Genomic DNA, 23,113 nt, shown 5'->3' with positions numbered 1-23,113 from the left:
GTTGGAGGAAAAAGGTTGTTCTATATAAAATTGCTATTGGCCACAGGTGTTTGTCCAGCCCACTCAATGCGCCAGGTCTGGAGCTGGAAGATCTCACATCGTGCCCCTTCTAGGCGGAAAAGCCTACGCCATAGTCTGCGTTTAGAAACACAAAATCGGGTCCTACGTCTTTGCCTCTTAAGTAGTTTCGATCGCTGCTTTGTTCTGGTTTAGGCTTGTTTGTCCTGAATCTTTTAGGCTCTGACTGTAAACACCGCAGGAGTTGTTTTGTATTTTTAATCGTTATTCCTTTACCTGTTTTTCAGTTGGTGTCACTGGTTATGAAATATGTAGTTTAAAGGGGCTAGATGCAAGTTAGCAATTTTATACTCACTACTGCCACCTCAGGTCATACGAGTAACTGCAGCTTTCTATATTAAGCTTGTGCATGACGGCACTTCGGACCCAAATTAACACCTTTTTGAGTGACAGTGCAGGATTTTAGAGGCAGTTGTGGTGAACAGGTCTGGGCTCATTCTACACATTAGGACATTATTGGAACATGTAGGTGGAGGAAAATACTTAATTTTAACATTTTTAAACTCTGTATAGTCCCTTTAACCTCAGTTCAGTGCAGCATTTTGGAAACTGTTGTTTACAAACTGGGCTATGGCAATAAAATTTGATTTGATTGATTTTGTCTCAGCAATTTGTCTACTCATTTATTACACCTATACGCATAAGGTACTTGCTGTTACAAGATTTATTAACCATAAAACCCATTTAGATGTATTTGCCGCACTTTTCTTATTAGTGACAAGCGAGACGAGTTTCATTTCATCATCATCATCATTATAAACGTCTGGTTGGCATTTTTTGCGGACCGAGCGTGCTTCAGTGATGTGGTGTTGTCTTTCAGGAAGAATATCAAAGCGTCGGCCGTCTGCCAGTTTGCCTTCTCAGACGTACAGAGGGTGTTTGATGGGCCCTACATGGAGGTGCAGGATGCAAAATGGAGGGAATACACAGGGAAGGTCCCAGAACCGAGACCTGGATCAGTGAGTAGTAAAATGTTGACTTAATTAGCGACAAACTATCCTTTTTAATTCTTTTTTCTCTTTGTGTTTTCTCTGTATCCAGTGTATAACAGACATACACAGGTCGCTAAACATCAACTCCTCCCGCGACCTTCCCGACAACGTCCTCACCTTCGCCCGGAGACACCCGCTCATGGCCAACCAGATCCACCCAATCGGCGCCAGGCCTCTGCTTTTCAAGAGAAGCGTCAACTACGTAAAGATCGTCGTGCACAGGGAGCGAGCGCTGGACGGAAATGTTTATACGATCCTCTTTTTGGGCACCGGTGAGTCCAATATGTTTTCGTATTAAAGTTTGATTGACCTCCGTATCCGCGGAGGAGGCAAATACAAAGTTCACTGGTGTCTTTCAGATGACGGATGGCTGCACAGAGCTGTAAGCATTGACGGGGAAATGCACATCATAGAGGAGCTGCAGTTATTTGATAGGCCGCAGCCCGTTGAGAGCATGGTGATATCAACAGAACTGGTACGTGGGATTTTTAGTGATATGACAAGTTTATTTTTTATATACTGCAGAAACTGACAGCTACTTTCTGGCATTTCTCTGAAATATAGATACGTACTGTAACATTTCCTGTTATGGGTGCCCTTTTCACCTAATTGCTATGGCAACAACACTCACATTTAATCACTTTGTACCAGGACTGCAGAATATATTGCCAAATTAAGATTATTGTTCACAGATATTATTGTTTTAACTGAATGCAGAGTTTCTGTGTGACATTATAAAGCATCAGCAAGAGTCTATGGATATAATTGTCTCCTGTAAAGCGCGTTGTCACTATGCCTGTGAAAGCTTATTCTTCTTCCTTCTTCTTCCTTCTTTTTCCTCCTCCTTCTTCTTCCTTCTTCTTCCTTCTTCCTTCTTCTTTCTTAATCTTCCTTCTTCTTCTTCCTCCTTCTCCTTCCTTCTTCTTCTCCTTCTTCCTCCTTCTTCCTCCTTCTTTTTCCTTCTTCTTTCTCCTTCTTCCTTCTTCTTTCTTCTTCTTCCTTAATCTTCCTTGTTCTTCTTCCTTCTCCTTCCTTCTTCTTCTTCTTCTTCCTTCTTCTTCCTCCTTCTTTCTTCTTCCTTCTTCTTTCTTCTTCTTCCTTCTTCTTCTGATGAATAGAGAAGTCACAAAATAACAATGAAAATAGAAATTAATTACACAAAACATAATGGTCGTAAAACAACCCTTAATCTGCTTAAGTTAAATGCTTGAATGAACAAGTGGGTTTAGTTTGATCCTAAAAGCATCATCAGTATCAAGACAATAAATTATGAAATTACATGCCAAAATTAAGGCCTTAAATGTTCATTCAAACTGGCATTTGGGGAAATAATCACATTGCTTGACTCTGTTTACTGCATAGATTTGTCTGAAAAACAAATATTATGTACAATCAACTGCAGTTTGGGCTGTAATTGTACACAAGCGATCTCTTAAAAGTTGCCCGTTGTATCCGATTTGCTTTTTAATATCCACATTTCCCCTCGTTCCACTGATGTAATGTTTGCAAATCTTAAGAAATAACATGCACTTTTTTGCATTCATGGCATAAAAAAATATAGTATTTGGGCATTAATTAGCAGTAAAATAGCATTCGATTTTACTTGGACCCTGGAATATGAGGTCTAAGCTTAGTGGATCATACTGTATATGTGTCTTATAACAATGTTGCAGTAAAATGTGTCCTGTCTTTCTGCAGAGGAGTATCTATGTGGGCTCATACTCTGGCGTGGTGCAGATCCCGATGTCCTGGTGTAGGAGGTACACTTCTTGCTACGACTGTGTTTTTGCCAGAGACCCGTTCTGTGCCTGGGACGGGAGGGTCTGTGTGGAGATCGCTACACGCTCGCAAAGGTACAGGGCTTCACAACATAACGATAATGCTATTGTGTTACTGACTGCTACGGTATTCATTCCACAGTGTCTCTCAAAGGCTTGTTACTATCAAAAGCAAGAGTCAAGCTGTTTTAATCAGGACCTAAAAACACACATGCCGTTTTGTTCTCTGATGTTGCACAACCGCGGAAAAAGAGCATTTTTAATCTCGTTACCTCAGATGAAATAAAGACAAATTCTCGGATGCGGTGCAGATGGTCGCACTCTCATCAGTGACGGCGGTGAAGAGAAAGACAAACACAAAAGCCAAACTTGCTCTGTCTGCACGCCTGAGCTGCACAGATTTGGCAGACGGAACACATTTCTTTAGAGAGGGATATATATGAAGATGAACTGTTATTTTAGGGATCACAGATTGTTCTTTTAAAATCACAAAACTGTGCAAGGCCTGGCTGTTCCCTTCAGGACTTTCTGTTCATCTTCTTAAAGCAGTTCTTCAAATTAAACTCTCTATATATGATGAAAAGATGAAATAAACCTTTATATGTCAGGTAGGAGTATTCGTTTCATTCCGATCTCCAAGAATGAAACATGACTTGGGCAATAATGCTTTGAGGCTGCAGCATTGCCCATATAGACTTATTGTAGAAATGCAATCATTTCCGTGGCATCTATTACATCTACTTGGGCAATATAACACTTACAGCTTTTATTAGACGGGACTAAATGTGTGCAGCTGTAAAACCCACGGGAAACTAGTGACCTTTTTAATTTTTATATAATCTCCTCCGAAAAGAGATTTATGAGCCTGACCTAGTGTATATTTTTACATCACATGACCTTTTTGCTCCGCGATTAATATTTCTCTCTTGCTCATCTTTAGTGAAAAGCTAATGAAAAATTTATACAACTCGTGCCCCCTTCCAACTGAATATCTAAAGCTCCATGTCACGGCTTAGAGGGAAAATAAAAAGTGCATTTTAAATACGCGCCTTTGCATTTGTAAATCTCTACATTGTGAGGGTTACTCGACTGGAATTCAGGTGAAACATCAAGCTTAGATATTGAAAAGGCCATGGTTCTGTAACATAAGATATAGACGCACACATATCAAACATTTAACTTGGAGCGAGAGGTAGAAAAAAACTTTAAATCTATTCTTAGTGTGTGAATCCAGTACTAATACTTTTAATAACACTTTTGATCCTGGCTCGAGATCTGGAGATGGGTTCTCTTAAACAAGAAATAGATGTTTTTCAGTCCCGTACCATTTAGCACAAATTCCTTTTACTTCTTAAAGCAGAACTAAGCAACTTTTTTACTTTAATAAATCATTTTTGTAGTTCCTCTGGGGGTAATACAAGTGTTAATGGGATGATTGGGGGGGTCTTTCATCTCCCCCTGGTGTCTCTGGCCAGAAAACCACATTTGAAACTTTCCCTGCTCTGACCCGGCGGTGCAATGCACACTAATGGAATTATGAAGAAGAAGCTAACAGGCTAACGGGCAAAACTAACTGTGGGCTAGCACCACTTTAGCAGTATTTACAGCCAAGTTTGAGTGACAAAAAATATCTCCATTGTGTATTTGGGTTGTGGCGCAATGTGGAATATCCCTCTCTCCCTTTGTCTTTCCTGTCAGCGTAGTATTTAGGCATGAGTTACTTAGTTCTGCTTTAAAATCCAAACTCCAAACAATGAGCTGTTACAGAGCAGAATGGGATTATCCAGCTTGGCCAACATTTTTTCCCAATTTGAATAAAATTGTATTATATGCAAAACATATGCTTCAAAAAATGTCTCCAGACTGTATATAGGCTTCAGTATGTTTTGTAGTAAAGTCGAGATTTTTATTTAGTGTAATTACATTCTACTCCAGCATTTTCCAATCTCGATGCACATCCCTGTTCCCTCTGCGAAAGTGACTTGGAAACATCTTAATCTTCATTACCAGGCGAAACAAAAGCCTCCTGTGGAGCTGCACTGCATTAGTGTAATAGAAGACTGCACAATTTATGTCTGTGCACATTTTATTATGATAATGTTCTTTTAAAGACAGGTGGAGCCGGAGTGCTCTCATCTGTATGCACAGAGCCTGGCAGTTATGGCTTAGTTTAATAGCAGCTGTTGCATAAAGAGAGGCAAAAAGTGAAACGTAATTATATCTGAATTTATATCTATATAAAACAATAGGCTGCAACATTCAGGAATACCAGATTTTAAACACATCACATAACGTTAATTTCCCTCAGCTACAAAGTTACACTCTACACTCTTGTTCTTGTATCAGCTTATCCAATAATAGTCATGTTAATAATAACAAAGAAAAAATATTTAAAGTTTGATTATTTTTAAAGAAACCTTTGTAGAAGTTACTTGCACTTTTTCTTTTTGGCACTGATGGAGTCCTTGCTGATTTTTTGCCAACAAGACTAAATTGCCTGAGAATTTTAATGCGATCCTCTGGCAACAAAAAAGCTTAACATCAGCTTTTACATGATTTATCACCAAGTTTCGGCAGGAAATGTCAATTTACAAAATATGAATCTCTTTTTCACAGGTTAAACTTAACTCAAGATATCCTGAGAGGAGTGAAAGGCTGCAAGGACAACTCAGGGAAAAGTACGTACCACACAACACACAGTAGCCTAGGACGGCGACCACCACTACCACTACCACTACTGCAACTATGACTACTACTTCATTACAATGTGGCTGCTTACACCGTGCACCTTTCACACAGATTATAAGATGACTAACTGGTTTTGCTGCTTAGCTCTTCCTCTAAAACTGTGACTTCGATCGCCATTATGGGATTATTTCATTATTCGGAACCTCGCCAGTAGTAATAATGGGACTGCTTTTTTTGTTATGCTAATTTTTTCTTTGTTATGCTAATTATGTGTAAACAATCACACCTCCCTAACCCACGTGGTGTCTAGACACAATGGCGCCACTACAGGTGCATGGGGCACCTGCATGCAGGTGTATGGGCAACCGGTTCACACCACAGCAGACCCCCCTCCTCTCACCCTTCCCCTGATGCAAAAGCATGTGACCCAATAGCTGTAACGACCTCACACCACAGCAGACCCCCTCCTCTCACCCTTCCCCTGATGATAAAGCATGTGACCCAATAGCTGTAACGACAATTGGTTGACGATGTTGTGTGTGACAAACTGTTTTTAAAAGTTTACTTTTAAGTAACATTAAACAGCTATGCTTTAAGAGCTAAGCTGCAATGTTTCATTTTTATTAGTCTTAACTTAGTTATACTAGTTTTGGCTATTCCAAAGTCATTTTGATTGTTAGTTTGTAAGCTTTACTTCTGTAATGTTTCTTTAGTGGAATAATACAATACTAATAAGAATAGTGATAATAATATATTGTGTTGTTTTCATTATTTTATTTTAGAGAAATGTGTGCGGGCGTAAATACGGGATTCTGTAAACAAAACAACATAAAAATAAAACGGTTTTGTTTACCGTTTTCCATAGGAAAACAAACACTGAATTAACGTTACAGATAGAGCAGTGTTTTTGTGTCTGACTTGGGTGTCTTTGAGCTAATGCAGTAGTAGTAGTTCATTCCTTTAAATGTAAAAACATTTCCAATTCTTTGTGTACAACACGACCGAAAGGGTTTAGGCTGAAGTGAAAACTTAATACGTCTAACCCAGTTTACCCAGACTTCCACCAGAGAAAAACAAAACACAAACATTAATAATGAACAATATCAAGTGTCAAACAGAAGAGAAATAAGCATGTATCTGGAGTTAGTCACATACATTTCTGTATTCCAACAAATATGTATACATACATTTTTAATTTAGTTGAAACTAAATCATGTCATTATTATTTTTGATTTATTTTTTCTTACTTTATTCATCCTAAGCTGATATATTCTTGAATTTTAGCAGCTTTAAACAACTTTTTGAAAGCTTTGACTGTTTGGGACAGTTTTAACTGATCTTCCACAGATTAACACCTCTTACAGAAATACATCCACTCTTTTTATTCTTTTTAGCTTTTTTGAAAATAGCAGTTCCTCGGAGGTTATACTGACTTTTCCTGTGTTCAAAAAGCTCCTGGATGGGAGGGGGGAGAAGATTATGCTTTGTACACTATTACTAATGTATTTAGATCAACAAGATCATGGATTTTCAGTAGGCTCAGCTCTACAAAGATAGGGTTCGTTGGTGCATAGAAATCTGCTTTAGTGATAATTCTTATTGCTTATTTTGGAGTACGAAAATAGGATGAGTATTGGATTTATTATTTTTCCCCATATTTCCAGGCCATCATTTGGGTAAGGAAGTATGAGTTATACAGTAATAGAAGAGATTTTTTATCGAGTACAGTTTTCAATTTGCCAACTACAGCAATGTTTTTTTCTAATTTTGTTTTTTAAGATAAGATAAGATAAACCTTTATTGATCTCACAAAGGAGAAATTCACTTGTTACAGTCGGCGTTACTTATATATATATATATACTTATATGCGATTTCCATTCAAGTTTACCATCAATGGTAACTCCTAGATACATGCATTGTTTTGGCATGGCTGTAGTGATGCAGTGTCTGCCTTCTCAGACTACTTAACTCGCTTAGCTGATGAATATGCATGTGGGCTCACGTTGCTAAAGCTAGGGGTCAAGAAATCTGTTGTTTGAAGCCTCTTCAGAGGGATCATGTCCCAACATAGATCTGAAGTGATTTTAATCTGTCTGTAAATAAAAACCCGTTTTTAAAAGTTTACTTTTAAGTAACATTAAACAGCTATGCTTAATATCCAACGTTTTATTTCTGTTAGGGTGCTATTGTTTCTAACTTTTAATCGCACAAACATGCTGATGTAAGAACTTTTTTCAAAGTATGCTGCACTTTGGTTGTTTTTATAAGTTATATTGTATTTTGCTTCAAACTGTGTTCCTTTTGTGGTGAGAATGGGGACATAATGGCTTTTACAATAATTATAACATTTAGTTTTTTTATTTTAGTGAAATGTGTGCGGGCGTAAATACGGGGTTCTGTAAACAAAAACAACATAAAAATAAAAACGGTTTTGTTTACCGTTTGAACCAGCTGAAGAGTCCTGACCACCTAGGTGTCTAGACAAGGCTGACACCTGACATTAACATACAGTATGCGCATGATCCTCACCCCCCTCGCCACCTGCCCGGTGATAAGGAGTTTGCTCAAGGTTCTATCTGATTCTGAAAAAAGAAAAGAATGAACTATGGATCAAAGCAAAGCTTTTGCATGTCAAAGACTGACAAAGACTACAACTCCAACCCAAACCAAAAGTCATGCAAACTGCAACCACTCTTAACATAATGGAAAGTACACAAACCAAAGAAAGCACTCCAAACATCCAACCTGCGATCAATGCAGCAGACCTTCACCACCAAAATTTGACAGAGATCACAGTTTACTGGTATATTTTTCTTTAAAAGCAAAATGAAATATCAGACCTGCTCATCAAACGACAAAAACAACTCAACTACCACACCTAAATGAGCTCAATTTGTCAACCAAAACCATAATCACAAAGCTGCCAAACAAACTGAAAGAACAGTTCAGATATATTGCATGTGGCGTCCAAGAAGCACTTTCACTGACATTATAATTTTTGTTGAGTGTCAGTTAAAAATCATCACTGATCCCTTATTTGGTGAACTTCAAACTCAAAGTGTCGACTAAGAAACTGTGAAACCAAAAAACAAGACACGAACCAATCTAATATCAGATCTGTAAAAGTTAATAATCCCAACTCTACGTTTTTGTTCACAACCTGAATCTCATTATTTAAGTTGTGGTCCCAAGTTCACAACCCTGCAACATAATGGGAAGATTAATTTTGTTTAGGAAAAGAGACTTTGCTTTAAATGTTTTGGGTATGGACATTTTACTGTTTCATGTAAATGTTTCAGTGGATAAATCTATCAAACAGTGATCTGTCTGAGCTCAATCCTGATGTCCATAGTACTTTCTCAACAGTTGAATCACAGCAAGCCCAAACGGGGACCAGTGGAGTTGGTAAATTTTCAATCATTCCAGTTGATGTGAAATCAAACAAAGACAATAAAATAGTTCAAACATATGCATTTTCAATAACATCAACATCAAGTTTCTGCACAGAATCACTTCTGCAAAACTCAACTTGAAAGGACAGAAAACAATTAGCAAACAATGTCACCTCAACAAACACAATCTACTTAACCTGACAATTGATCTTTCAGTTTTCCAGTTGTGATGGTAATGACTTCTATTCCGGGGGAGTCAAAAGACAATACCAGTGACAAAAGTGAGTTTGCTTAAGTCATGTGGATCTTCCAGAAATTGAGTCAAATGTTGAATTGCTAATCAGATTGACTGCTCCAAAGTTGCACTAGCCACAAAAAACAGTAAAAATGATGGCCCTTTTGCTGTTAAAACGTCATTAGGATGGATTGTAAATGGTACTTGTACGTGACATAAACATGTCAACTTTGGTCAAACTGTTCAATAATCTGCTCTATGTCACTCTGGTCTGTCCACACTCGTATTTGCTGCAAACACTTACTTCACATGCACATCTGTGAATACACTCACACTGTTGTTCTATGTTCTATGTTCATGTGTTTTATGTTTCAAGTTGCACGATCTAACGAAAAATAATTCCTAGTTGTGAACCTGCTCATAACCATGACATTAAAAACGATTCTGTTTCTGATTCAAGCAAAAAGGATTGACAAAACGGGGAAGGAATGAGAGACAAAAGTGGCAAATAATGTATACGGGAAAAACGACAATGCTATTAGCAAATTGAGTTGTTTATGGTTTGTAAAGGTTTCGAAAAACAAAGATGACAAAATAGCAAAGTATGAACATTAGTTTAGGGAAAATCTAAACTAAATGTCCTAAAGTTAAATATGGTTGCCGATGGTTAAATATGGTTGCCGATGCACACAATCTACATAACCTGACAGATGATCTTTCCGTTTCCAGTTGTTAAGGCAATGAGCGTGTTGTAAACTCAAAAGACAAAACCACAGTGTCTAAATCCAGTGTTAAACCTAGACCGAAACACATGTCAGCAAGCTGAATAATCCAACGTACTGAGAACAAATCTTAACCATTTTCACAATAATTGCATAATGTTGCCTGAGGAAGAGTCCCAAAAGAACTATATTGTAATTAGAGTAAATTCATGAGTCACAAATTAGAGTGAATATCTTATTATAAAAGATTATTCACACCAGTTTGTTTTTCATTTGATACAGCTAATAATATTCTATTACCTATTTCTTTTACATAAGATGAAAGTCATAATGATAACAGGCTGATTGTTCAAAAGGTTTTCTTTTAAAACAACTCTTAAATAAACTTATAATCAATTAATCTCTTGTTTCTTTGTTGTGAGCCACACGGTAAAGGATTTGAGAAATTCTCTGTATTTTCTTCCTTAATTTCACGAATAATCACAAAAGGGCAACATTTTTCTACACAGTAATCGTAATTTAAAATTTTAGGACTGTGTAATTCATTGTTAAAAAATGACTCAAAATGGGAAGGTTGTGTTTCTACTATGGACTCCTTGATTGCCTCTTGTTTATTTTGCATAGTTGGCAAACCTTCTCGGATTTATAAATGTGTTTGTCTTCAAGGGGGCGTCTGTGTCACTTAGACAGTAAAATGAAAACAAAAAAATGGAATTTGAATATTTACAGTATAGTTAGGTTCATTACAGCACTATATTAATCAAGCTGCACAACAGTCAGAATATTAAGTAATACTTACTATTCACAAATATAAAGAAACCACTTTTCTGTGTTTTTTTATCATGTACACATCATAAGACGATGTTTACTGTCCATTGGACATGTATTTGTGTATCCAACTCACAAAAGCAGAAACTTCAACGTGATTCAGCATTTAGCTCAGATTACCCTTTTTTAGCTAGTACAGGAGGTAAAGGCAAATCTTACATTAGAAAAGTTGTACTTTTTAAAATGCTTATATATGTTGTGATTTATATTTTTTGCTTAATTTAAACGTTTTTGTTAAATGTACACAGGATACCAATGTTATTATTTTTTGTTTCATTCGAAAGTAACAATAAAAACAGCTCCCCAAAAGTCTGAATGAAAAAAGAGTAGAAAACAAGAATATGAATCTGTTACTTTACAGTCCCTTTACATCTGTCTGTTATTTTGTTCACGTCCAACTTTTCTAAATATTTGCAGTTTTACAGATGTCGTGTGCATTTTATGTACAGCATATACAATATACAAGTAAACATGTTTGTTCAAAGTAAATATCTCACATTATCTATGTTCAAGTCTAATTTACATCCTTCTTTAACATTGCAGTTTATGCATTCTTGAATGCCAGGAGAGTTCCTGACTCTTTTACTTATTTCTGAAGTTCATACCATAAACTAATTCCTTTCACAGTTTGTTCCATTGTTTTGGAATTGATCCTGTGTGTGAAAGTTTTGAAGACTATCTAGTCGAATAGTTTTTATTTGTAAAAAGAAAAGGTTTAGTGTGCTATGTCCATAAAGGTTAAATTGTTTTATCTTTATAAACTTACTAACATTTTAATTACATTTGAATCAAGTTATAGGATTAGTAAAACAACGTGAAACTAACATGTTTTACTAAGACAAAAAATTTAATTGATATTGTAAAATTTACTTCTGTGGTAAAAGACTGCCTTAAGATTTACATTTCTGCTGAATTATCAGGGTAAACTGTGTACAGACACGGTATTATGGCGTTAAAAAAATACTATTTTATATTTCTTCAGGGCCATCACTAGCTTTCTGCTATCGTTATATGTTGTTTGGGATGCCTATTTGCCAAACTATTGCACAATGACTAGGCTAATTGCTAAAAAATGCTATTTAAAACAGACAGTACAGGGAGGTAAACTAAAACATTTTTGTTTTTGTCTTTTTAAAGGAAGATGTTGAAATTATATTTTCCATACAACTAAGATGTATTTGAGTACCATGACCTTCAACAGAACCACAAAAGTTGCTTTGTAAATAATCAGCAGTATCTTTAAAATAGGCAGTAGCTGGAGGTTAAAGGGACTATAAGGAGTTTAAAAATGTTAAAATTAAGTATTTTCCTCCCCCTACATGTTCCAGCCATGTCCTAATGTGTAGAATGAGCTCAGACCTGTTCACCACAACTGCCTCTAAACTCCTGTACGGTCACTCAAAAATGTGTCACTTCGGCCCGAATTGCCGTCATGCACGGGCTTAATATAGAAGGTGCAGTTACACATATGGCCTGAGGTGGCAGTAGTGAGTATAAAATGGCGAACTTGCTTCCAGCCCCTTTAAATAAAAGGCCAAAAGGTCTAACCTAAAAAACGGTTGAGATTCACTACCTTGCATGAGCCACAAGCAAATACTTTTATGACATACAGTACATTGGGCAAAGACAATAATGTGCACTGGGGTCCCTTATAGATCCAAATATCCCGAAGCTACCGGTTATCCCGAAGCTAACTTCCAACTATATAAATTCACTTCACAAAGAATGTTATGTGTTTTTTCCTCATAAATCTCTCAACTGCCATAACAATTTACAAATAATCAAAACCAAACACTGTTCCTTTGAAACTTCACTTATTATTATGAGTAGTCAACCTCTAACAACTTGTTTGTTGTGTCTCCCTACATTTCACTATCTGGTTCCATAAAGTGATTGGACCAAAATAAATCTAAAAACAAAATGAAGAGCGAGACTTTCCACTTCATATAAGATAAAAACTGAATTGATCTCAAATTGGAGAGACTCCCTTGTTAGCTGCTCCTACACTGTGAGGTGCATATAAGAAAACGATGCAATCAAAGAACTAGGTAATGTGCACAAACAAGTATAAGTAAAGTATTTTGTATAAATAACACACTGTAAAAATAGCCTAATCCATCACTCTGTTACATAAAGTCAATTTCTCGCAAATCAATCTTCTTGATTTGCTCAGAACTAAATTTTACAATATCAATTTATTAAATTTTTTGTCTCAGTAAAACATGTATACTTTCACGTTGTTTTACTGATCAAGTTATAATTATTATATTATAATCTTAAAGATACTGCTGATTATTTACAAAGCAACTTTTGTGGTTCTGTTGAAGGTCATGGTACTCAAATACTTCTTAGTTGTATGGAAAATATAATTTCAACATCTTCCTTTAAAAAGACAAAAACAAAAATGTTTTAGTTTACCTCCCTGTACTGTCTGTTTTAAATAGCATTTTTTAGCAATTAGCCTAGTCATTGTGCAATAGTTTGGCAAATAGGCATCCCAAACAACATATAACGATAGCAGAAAGCTAGTGATGGCCCTGAAGAAATATAAAATAGTATTTTTTTAACGCCATAATACCGTGTCTGTACACAGTTTACCCTGATAATTCAGCAGAAATGTAAATCTTAAGGCAGTCTTTTACCACAGAAGTAAATTTTACAATATCAATTAAATTTTTTGTCTTAGTAAAACATGTTAGTTTCACGTTGTTTTACTAATCCTATAACTTGATTCAAATGTAATTAAAATGTTAGTAAGTTTATAAAGATAAAACAATTTAACCTTTATGGACATAGCACACTAAACCTTTTCTTTTTACAAATAAAAACTATTCGACTAGATAGTCTTCAAAACTTTCACACACAGGATCAATTCCAAAACAATGGAACAAACTGTGAAAGGAATTAGTTTATGGTATGAACTTCAGAAATAAGTAAAAGAGTCAGGAACTCTCCTGGCATTCAAGAATGCATAAACTGCAATGTTAAAGAAGGATGTAAATTAGACTTGAACATAGATAATGTGAGATATTTACTTTGAACAAACATGTTTACTTGTATATTGTATATGCTGTACATAAAATGCACACGACATCTGTAAAACTGCAAATATTTAGAAAAGTTGGACGTGAACAAAATAACAGACAGATGTAAAGGGACTGTAAAGTAACAGATTCATATTCTTGTTTTCTACTCTTTTTTCATTCAGACTTTTGGGGAGCTGTTTTTATTGTTACTTTCGAATGAAACAAAAAATAATAACATTGGTATCCTGTGTACATTTAACAAAAACGTTTAAATTAAGCAAAAAATATAAATCACAACATATATAAGCATTTTAAAAAGTACAACTTTTCTAATGTAAGATTTGCCTTTACCTCCTGTACTAGCTAAAAAAGGGTAATCTGAGCTAAATGCTGAATCACGTTGAAGTTTCTGCTTTTGTGAGTTGGATACACAAATACATGTCCAATGGACAGTAAACATCGTCTTATGATGTGTACATGATAAAAAAACACAGAAAAGTGGTTTCTTTATATTTGTGAATAGTAAGTATTACTTAATATTCTGACTGTTGTGCAGCTTGATTAATATAGTGCTGTAATGAACCTAACTATACTGTAAATATTCAAATTCCATTTTTTTGTTTTCATTTTACTGTCTAAGTGACACAGACGCCCCCTTGAAGACAAACACATTTATAAATCCGAGAAGGTTTGCCAACTATGCAAAATAAACAAGAGGCAATCAAGGAGTCCATAGTAGAAACACAACCTTCCCATTTTGAGTCATTTTTTAACAATGAATTACACAGTCCTAAAATTTTAAATTACGATTACTGTGTAGAAAAATGTTGCCCTTTTGTGATTATTCGTGAAATTAAGGAAGAAAATACAGAGAATTTCTCAAATCCTTTACCGTGTGGCTCACAACAAAGAAACAAGAGATTAATTGATTATAAGTTTATTTAAGAGTTGTTTTAAAAGAAAACCTTTTGAACAATCAGCCTGTTATCATTATGACTTTCATCTTATGTAAAAGAAATAGGTAATAGAATATTATTAGCTGTATCAAATGAAAAACAAACTGGTGTGAATAATCTTTTATAATAAGATATTCACTCTAATTTGTGACTCATGAATTTACTCTAATTACAATATAGTTCTTTTGGGACTCTTCCTCAGGCAACATTATGCAATTATTGTGAAAATGGTTAAGATTTGTTCTCAGTACGTTGGATTATTCAGCTTGCTGACATGTGTTTCGGTCTAGGTTTAACACTGGATTTAGACACTGTGGTTTTGTCTTTTGAGTTTACAACACGCTCATTGCCTTAACAACTGGAAACGGAAAGATCATCTGTCAGGTTATGTAGATTGTGTGCATCGGCAACCATATTTAACCATCGGCAACCATATTTAACTTTAGGACATTTAGTTTAGATTTTCCCTAAACTAATGTTCATACTTTGCTATTTTGTCATCTTTGTTTTTCGAAACCTTTACAAACCATAAACAACTCAATTTGCTAATAGCATTGTCGTTTTTCCCGTATACATTATTTGCCACTTTTGTCTCTCATTCCTTCCCCGTTTTGTCAATCCTTTTTGCTTGAATCAGAAACAGAATCGTTTTTAATGTCATGGTTATGAGCAGGTTCACAACTAGGAATTATTTTTCGTTAGATCGTGCAACTTGAAACATAAAACACATGAACATAGAACATAGAACAACAGTGTGAGTGTATTCACAGATGTGCATGTGAAGTAAGTGTTTGCAGCAAATACGAGTGTGGACAGACCAGAGTGACATAGAGCAGATTATTGAACAGTTTGACCAAAGTTGACATGTTTATGTCACGTACAAGTACCATTTACAATCCATCCTAATGACGTTTTAACAGCAAAAGGGCCATCATTTTTACTGTTTTTTGTGGCTAGTGCAACTTTGGAGCAGTCAATCTGATTAGCAATTCAACATTTGACTCAATTTCTGGAAGATCCACATGACTTAAGCAAACTCACTTTTGTCACTGGTATTGTCTTTTGACTCCCCCGGAATAGAAGTCATTACCATCACAACTGGAAAACTGAAAGATCAATTGTCAGGTTAAGTAGATTGTGTTTGTTGAGGTGACATTGTTTGCTAATTGTTTTCTGTCCTTTCAAGTTGAGTTTTGCAGAAGTGATTCTGTGCAGAAACTTGATGTTGATGTTATTGAAAATGCATATGTTTGAACTATTTTATTGTCGTTGTTTGATTTCACATCAACTGGAATGATTGAAAATTTACCAACTCCACTGGTCCCCGTTTGGGCTTGCTGTGATTCAACTGTTGAGAAAGTACTATGGACATCAGGATTGAGCTCAGACAGATCACTGTTTGATAGATTTATCCACTGAAACATTTACATGAAACAGTAAAATGTCCATACCCAAAACATTTAAAGCAAAGTCTCTTTTCCTAAACAAAATTAATCTTCCCATTATGTTGCAGGGTTGTGAACTTGGGACCACAACTTAAATAATGAGATTCAGGTTGTGAACAAAAACGTAGAGTTGGGATTATTAACTTTTACAGATCTGATATTAGATTGGTTCGTGTCTTGTTTTTTGGTTTCACAGTTTCTTAGTCGACACTTTGAGTTTGAAGTTCACCAAATAAGGGATCAGTGATGATTTTTAACTGACACTCAACAAAAATTATAATGTCAGTGAAAGTGCTTCTTGGACGCCACATGCAATATATCTGAACTGTTCTTTCAGTTTGTTTGGCAGCTTTGTGATTATGGTTTTGGTTGACAAATTGAGCTCATTTAGGTGTGGTAGTTGAGTTGTTTTTGTCGTTTGATGAGCAGGTCTGATATTTCATTTTGCTTTTAAAGAAAAATATACCAGTAAACTGTGATCTCTGTCAAATTTTGGTGGTGAAGGTCTGCTGCATTGATCGCAGGTTGGATGTTTGGAGTGCTTTCTTTGGTTTGTGTACTTTCCATTATGTTAAGAGTGGTTGCAGTTTGCATGACTTTTGGTTTGGGTTGGAGTTGTAGTCTTTGTCAGTCTTTGACATGCAAAAGCTTTGCTTTGATCCATAGTTCATTCTTTTCTTTTTTCAGAATCAGATAGAACCTTGAGCAAACTCCTTATCACCGGGCAGGTGGCGAGGGGGGTGAGGATCATGCGCATACTGTATGTTAATGTCAGGTGTCAGCCTTGTCTAGACACCTAGGTGGTCAGGACTCTTCAGCTGGTTCAAACGGTAAACAAAACCGTTTTTATTTTTATGTTGTTTTTGTTTACAGAACCCCGTATTTACGCCCGCACACATTTCACTAAAATAAAAAAACTAAATGTTATAATTATTGTAAAAGCCATTATGTCCCCATTCTCACCACAAAAGGAACACAGTTTGAAGCAAAATACAATATAACTTATAAAAACAACCAAAGTGCAGCATACTTTGAAAAAAGTTCTTACATCAGCATGTTTGTGCGATTAAAAGTTAGAAACAATAGCACCCTAACAGAAATAAAACGTTGGATATTAAGCATAGCTGTTTAATGTTACTTAAAAGTAAACTTTTAAAAACGGGTTTTTATTTACAGACAGATTAAAATCACTTCAGATCTATGTTGGGACATGATCCCTCTGAAGAGGCTTCAAACAACAGATTTCTTGACCCCTAGCTTTAGCAACGTGAGCCCACATGCATATTCATCAGCTAAGCGAGTTAAGTAGTCTGAGAAGGCAGACACTGCATCACTACAGCCATGCCAAAACAATGCATGTATCTAGGAGTTACCATTGATGGTAAACTTGAATGGAAATCGCATATAAGTATATATATATATATAAGTAACGCCGACTGTAACAAGTGAATTTCTCCTTTGTGAGATCAATAAAGGTTTATCTTATCTTATCTTAAAAAACAAAATTAGAAAAAAACATTGCTGTAGTTGGCAAATTGAAAACTGTACTCGATAAAAAATCTCTTCTATTACTGTATAACTCATACTTCCTTACCCAAATGATGGCCTGGAAATATGGGGAAAAATAATAAATCCAATACTCATCCTATTTTCGTACTCCAAAATAAGCAATAAGAATTATCACTAAAGCAGATTTCTATGCACCAACGAACCCTATCTTTGTAGAGCTGAGCCTACTGAAAATCCATGATCTTGTTGATCTAAATACATTAGTAATAGTGTACAAAGCATAATCTTCTCCCCCCTCCCATCCAGGAGCTTTTTGAACACAGGAAAAGTCAGTATAACCTCCGAGGAACTGCTATTTTCAAAAAAGCTAAAAAGAATAAAAAGAGTGGATGTATTTCTGTAAGAGGTGTTAATCTGTGGAAGATCAGTTAAAACTGTCCCAAACAGTCAAAGCTTTCAAAAAGTTGTTTAAAGCTGCTAAAATTCAAGAATATATCAGCTTAGGATGAATAAAGTAAGAAAAAATAAATCAAAAATAATAATGACATGATTTAGTTTCAACTAAATTAAAAATGTATGTATACATATTTGTTGGAATACAGAAATGTATGTGACTAACTCCAGATACATGCTTATTTCTCTTCTGTTTGACACTTGATATTGTTCATTATTAATGTTTGTGTTTTGTTTTTCTCTGGTGGAAGTCTGGGTAAACTGGGTTAGACGTAATAAGTTTTCACTTCAGCCTAAACCCTTTCGGTCGTGTTGTACACAAAGAATTGGAAATGTTTTTACATTTAAAGGAATGAACTACTACTACTGCATTAGCTCAAAGACACCCAAGTCAGACACAAAAACACTGCTCTATCTGTAACGTTAATTCAGTGTTTGTTTTCCTATGGAAAACGGTAAACAAAACCGTTTTATTTTTATGTTGTTTTGTTTACAGAATCCCGTATTTACGCCCGCACACATTTCTCTAAAATAAAATAATGAAAACAACACAATATATTATTATCACTATTCTTATTAGTATTGTATTATTCCACTAAAGAAACATTACAGAAGTAAAGCTTACAAACTAACAATCAAAATGACTTTGGAATAGCCAAAACTAGTATAACTAAGTTAAGACTAATAAAAATGAAACATTGCAGCTTAGCTCTTAAAGCATAGCTGTTTAATGTTACTTAAAAGTAAACTTTTAAAAACAGTTTGTCACACACAACATCGTCAACCAATTGTCGTTACAGCTATTGGGTCACATGCTTTATCATCAGGGGAAGGGTGAGAGGAGGGGGTCTGCTGTGGTGTGAGGTCGTTACAGCTATTGGGTCACATGCTTTTGCATCAGGGGAAGGGTGAGAGGAGGGGGGTCTGCTGTGGTGTGAACCGGTTGCCCATACACCTGCATGCAGGTGCCCCATGCACCTGTAGTGGCGCCATTGTGTCTAGACACCACGTGGGTTAGGGAGGTGTGATTGTTTACACATAATTAGCATAACAAAGAAAAAATTAGCATAACAAAAAAAGCAGTCCCATTATTACTACTCTCGCCCTCCCCCAGCTCCTAACATGCACTTTAAATCAGCCCTTCCCTCACGGCCGGGGGCCAGGTGGACACTCAGGCTGCATTGCAGTCATCGATACTTCCTGTGGCTTGAGAAATTTAATTCTGTAGGAGTTTATTTCTTCCAACTTTGGACAGAAAATCTCACTCTGCTGATTGTAATTGTTGTTTTCATCTCATAAAGTCCTCATGAAACTTATATCTATCTATTTGAATCTTATTTTGAACATTAACTCCATTACCTTTGAGGCTAATTAGTCTAAAATAAGTAATAGTTAATCACTTTTGCAATGTAATGTAAGAAATGTGTTATATTTTGTGAAGACTTTCCTCAAACGTCATTTTTGTCTTTCCCAGCTGTCCACAGGCGCCGCTCTGTCCTGTCCGGCGATGATGTCCTCCTCCAGTGCGAGTTACGCTCCAATCTGGCCACTCCTCGCTGGACCTTCAACGGCAAAGAGCTGCAGGGGTACGGCCTCAACTCGGGATATCGCATCGGCACGGACGGCCTCCTCATCATCGGTGCCCGGTCGAGACAGAGCGGGTCCTACCGCTGTTTCGCCGTTGAAAACGCCGTCTCGGTCCTGGTTTATCTCTATACAGTCCGGGTGCACATGGATGCGAGTTTACCCGCGGAGCCTACGGTCACCCCTGAACCAACTGTTAGCCCGACTGAGTCCACTACTCCGACCCCGACGGAGCAGCCTCTCCCTTCTCCCCCTGCCCCCTCTGTGCCTGAATACCAAAGCTATAGGCACATGGAGGCTGTTTACATATCTTTGGTGGCTGTTTTAGGAGGATTATGTCTCGTATTGACCATAGTGTTACTGTACGTCAGCTTTTGCACAAAGCAGGGCTCTAGAGATCGAAAGTTCTCCCACCAGGGGCTTCAAGTCTTGGGGGAAACGGACCGAAGACTCAGCTCCCACCTGGAACTCCGGACGATCTCCAATCACTGGAACGGACACCGCGGACGTTGTTCGATATCGATGCCGACTTTTGACGATATGGGGGATAGTTTCATGCAGATTATGCCCGATTGCCAATTGTCGCCATCGAGAACCCCTCCGCCTGCACCACCTCTCCCCATGCCGCCTCCGCTGCCCGATATGGACTATGCGAATGGGCTGTCGGCGACTCTGCCAAGCGTTTTAAGGAAAATGAATGGGAACAGCTACGTGCTGCTGAGGCAGGCCGATCCGGAGGGTATGTCACCACTGTACCATTCGTTCACTGAGGAGCTGAACAGGATTTTGGAGCAGAGGAAAAGCTCACAGCTGGACCTGCAGCCAGATGAGAGCTCTATCTAGAAATCTATTTATTTGTATATTTACATGACGAAGCACTGGCCGTCCAAAACAGTGGGAGGAACTTGTAAAGCTGCTTTTTACTTAAGTATATGTGAACTAGTCTTTCAATTTCTACAATGGACAACTTTTACTACCGGCTTTGAGAAGTTACTGAAGATATCGGAGGTGGGTGCTACCTCAGCAAAGAGCCTTGAAATGTTGGCACATAGACACTGATAAACAGACTGCAAGAATTCGTATTTTTGAGAACTTTATGGACAAGAATTTTTGTTGTAATTTTCCAAATTGCATCAAACAGGAATAACATTAAGACAGCACAAGACCGTATATGCCCTACTCAGTAACAAGGGATGAAGAGTTCCTCATAGTTGTTTTGTTAGAAGCTGTAAAAATGGCCAAACATAAATATTTCAGTGAGTTTCACACAAAGCTTAATTATAAATGGTTAGACTATAGGTTTGAGTATCGTAAAGCTACTGGAGTGCAAGTTGCTGAAGATGTTAGGGCTGTTTTTGTCAGAACATAAAGGTCAAAATGTGTGTTATCTTTTGGAATAAATATGAAATGCTAAACCAACACAGGAAACAGATGCTCGTAAAGGTCTTAAAACGACAGTGTTTGCAGATTTGCATAAAAAGACTCCATAGAGTTTACACCAGAGAATATATTGCCTAAAACCAATTGCACCCTTTGCGATTTCCTGATTGCTAATTGTGATTTTGTTAAAATTGTGACCAATCTTGTAGCTCTCACGGCTCCTTGTATAAAACGCGGCTTGTCATGATGTTATTCCTGATTGATGGATCCATTATGTATAAATCAGCTGTTTTTACAGAGGCTGAAATGGCAGAGGTTCATTGGCTTGCACTCAAATAGACCCTGCTTCTTCGTTTAAGATGTGTTTTATAAATGTTGTTTAATAGTGATTAATATTTATTACATAAATATTAACATTGCCCCATGATGCAGTGTGACATTTTTCCAGGCTTTTGAGGCTAGAAACCAAGCATTTATCAAGCAGTTATGTATCAATTTGAACACTGTTAGTAAGTGCCAGTAAGACAAGACTTTCATTTCTTTGTATAACTATCCCTCGGCTCTACCATTAACCATCCTTATGTAAATAGCAATAAAAACATCACAGCTGTTAGTAGCAGTGCGTTGTGCCGTTGACAAATGCGGTAGCAATTAGAGATTAGATTTACTCCTAAGCCTCTCGTTGCATCTGTGCGAGCTGTGTAAAAGGCATCACCTGTGTAGCTTAATAGACCTTAAAGGAGCTGGAGCGGCCAGTGGTCAAAGTGATTGATTTCATTGACGACCGCACACTGGGCCCTGGAGAGTGAAAGTGAGCCACAGCATACAGAATAGCAGTGGTAGACAGTGTAACAAATGCCTTTTAAAAAAAAAGTAGGACTTGTTTACATATATTCTTGGAATATTTATCATAGGATTGATTATAATTATCATGGATTATAATGTTGCTAGTGCTTTAAGCCCATACATTTCATCTGCCACTGGTATTGCCCCATAATGCTTATTTCAGAGGAGGAATGTAACTAAATATCTCCACTTGATAAACTTATTTGTACTTCATGATAAATGCTTTTTGTTTGTTTTGGAAGAAAATATGCAATATTCTGAATATTTAAAAAAAGATTCAAAGTATTATTTTTATTTACTTAATGAACTGGGCCGCAAAAAAACAGTTTTTATTTCATTACGTAATAAAATAGCGTTTTGTAATTTGGTAACTACACACCATCACAGTAAGAGTAATACATTAGTAAATACTCCATAATAAATGCATTGTTAATCATTTATTAGCACCTAATAGTTGCCATAGTAACTGTGCTCATTATCCCTGCATCTGAAGGTCAAGAAAACATTTAAATTGAAAGGCAGTCACTATTTAGGTGCTTATTGATTATTAACAAATGAAAGTGATGCAATTGTTTTACAAATGAACTAAGTATTTGCAAACACTTTACAAAGGCGTAATGAGTGTGCCGTTGTTCTGTTTGAGAAAATGATTACAAAATGCGGCTCATTATTACGAATGAAAATGAACTGGTATTGTTACATAATGCTGCGGTGTCTCGACAGACCTTACGGAGCCTTAGTTGGATTCAGGTATCCGAACTCTTGTTGCCAAAAATACACTTCAAACACACAGTTGTCCTTTAAGAAACTGCACTTTCGATAACTGTTAGCTCATGTAATACTTCAAATTACTATTTTTACTTCTTCTTAAGTGCTACAGTAACAGTTCTCTCACTTGAGCAGATTCTGACTACGTTTCCCGCCTCTGATTCTGAAGCTTTACGTCACACGGGAACCCCTCACATGTATTTTTGCGCCTCCTACGTTTGCTTTTGTTAAATAATGAACCCCTTCAAATAGAATAGCCTACATACAGTCACCAACTATAGCCCGGCGATGCTAAAACCGCACGCCCCACAACACTATATTCTCTGCAAGGTGACCACCTCCGTGACTAAATATTGCGTAAATCAGAAGTGACCGAAATTAATCTCATAGTATTTTGTAAACATGTCACGATCAGCAGTAAATAAAGAGCAT

General features: G+C 36.6%; 1 protein-coding gene across 1 annotated transcript in view; it reads left to right on the top strand.

The window, feature by feature from the left end:
- Positions 1–22,181, top strand: part of sema4gb (sema domain, immunoglobulin domain (Ig), transmembrane domain (TM) and short cytoplasmic domain, (semaphorin) 4Gb) — a 73,214-nt gene extending 51,033 nt beyond the window's left edge. The window contains exons 10-15 of the mRNA XM_079577136.1: positions 899–1,037; positions 1,120–1,342; positions 1,430–1,545; positions 2,769–2,923; positions 5,465–5,526; positions 19,578–22,181. Of these exons, the coding sequence (XP_079433262.1) occupies positions 899–1,037; positions 1,120–1,342; positions 1,430–1,545; positions 2,769–2,923; positions 5,465–5,526; positions 19,578–20,530 (1,648 nt within the window). The 3' untranslated portion in view covers positions 20,531–22,181. The remainder of the gene's footprint in view (positions 1–898; positions 1,038–1,119; positions 1,343–1,429; positions 1,546–2,768; positions 2,924–5,464; positions 5,527–19,577) is intronic.
- Positions 22,182–23,113: the final 932 nt, after the last annotated feature.

The sequence above is a fragment of the Gobius niger genome, assembly GCF_951799975.1.
Source record: "Gobius niger genome assembly, chromosome: 19".
In the NCBI taxonomy this organism is placed as follows: domain Eukaryota; kingdom Metazoa; phylum Chordata; class Actinopteri; order Gobiiformes; family Gobiidae; genus Gobius; species Gobius niger.
Note: the sequence above shows the minus strand (reverse complement) of the source record. Positions and strands in the feature narration are given on the sequence as shown.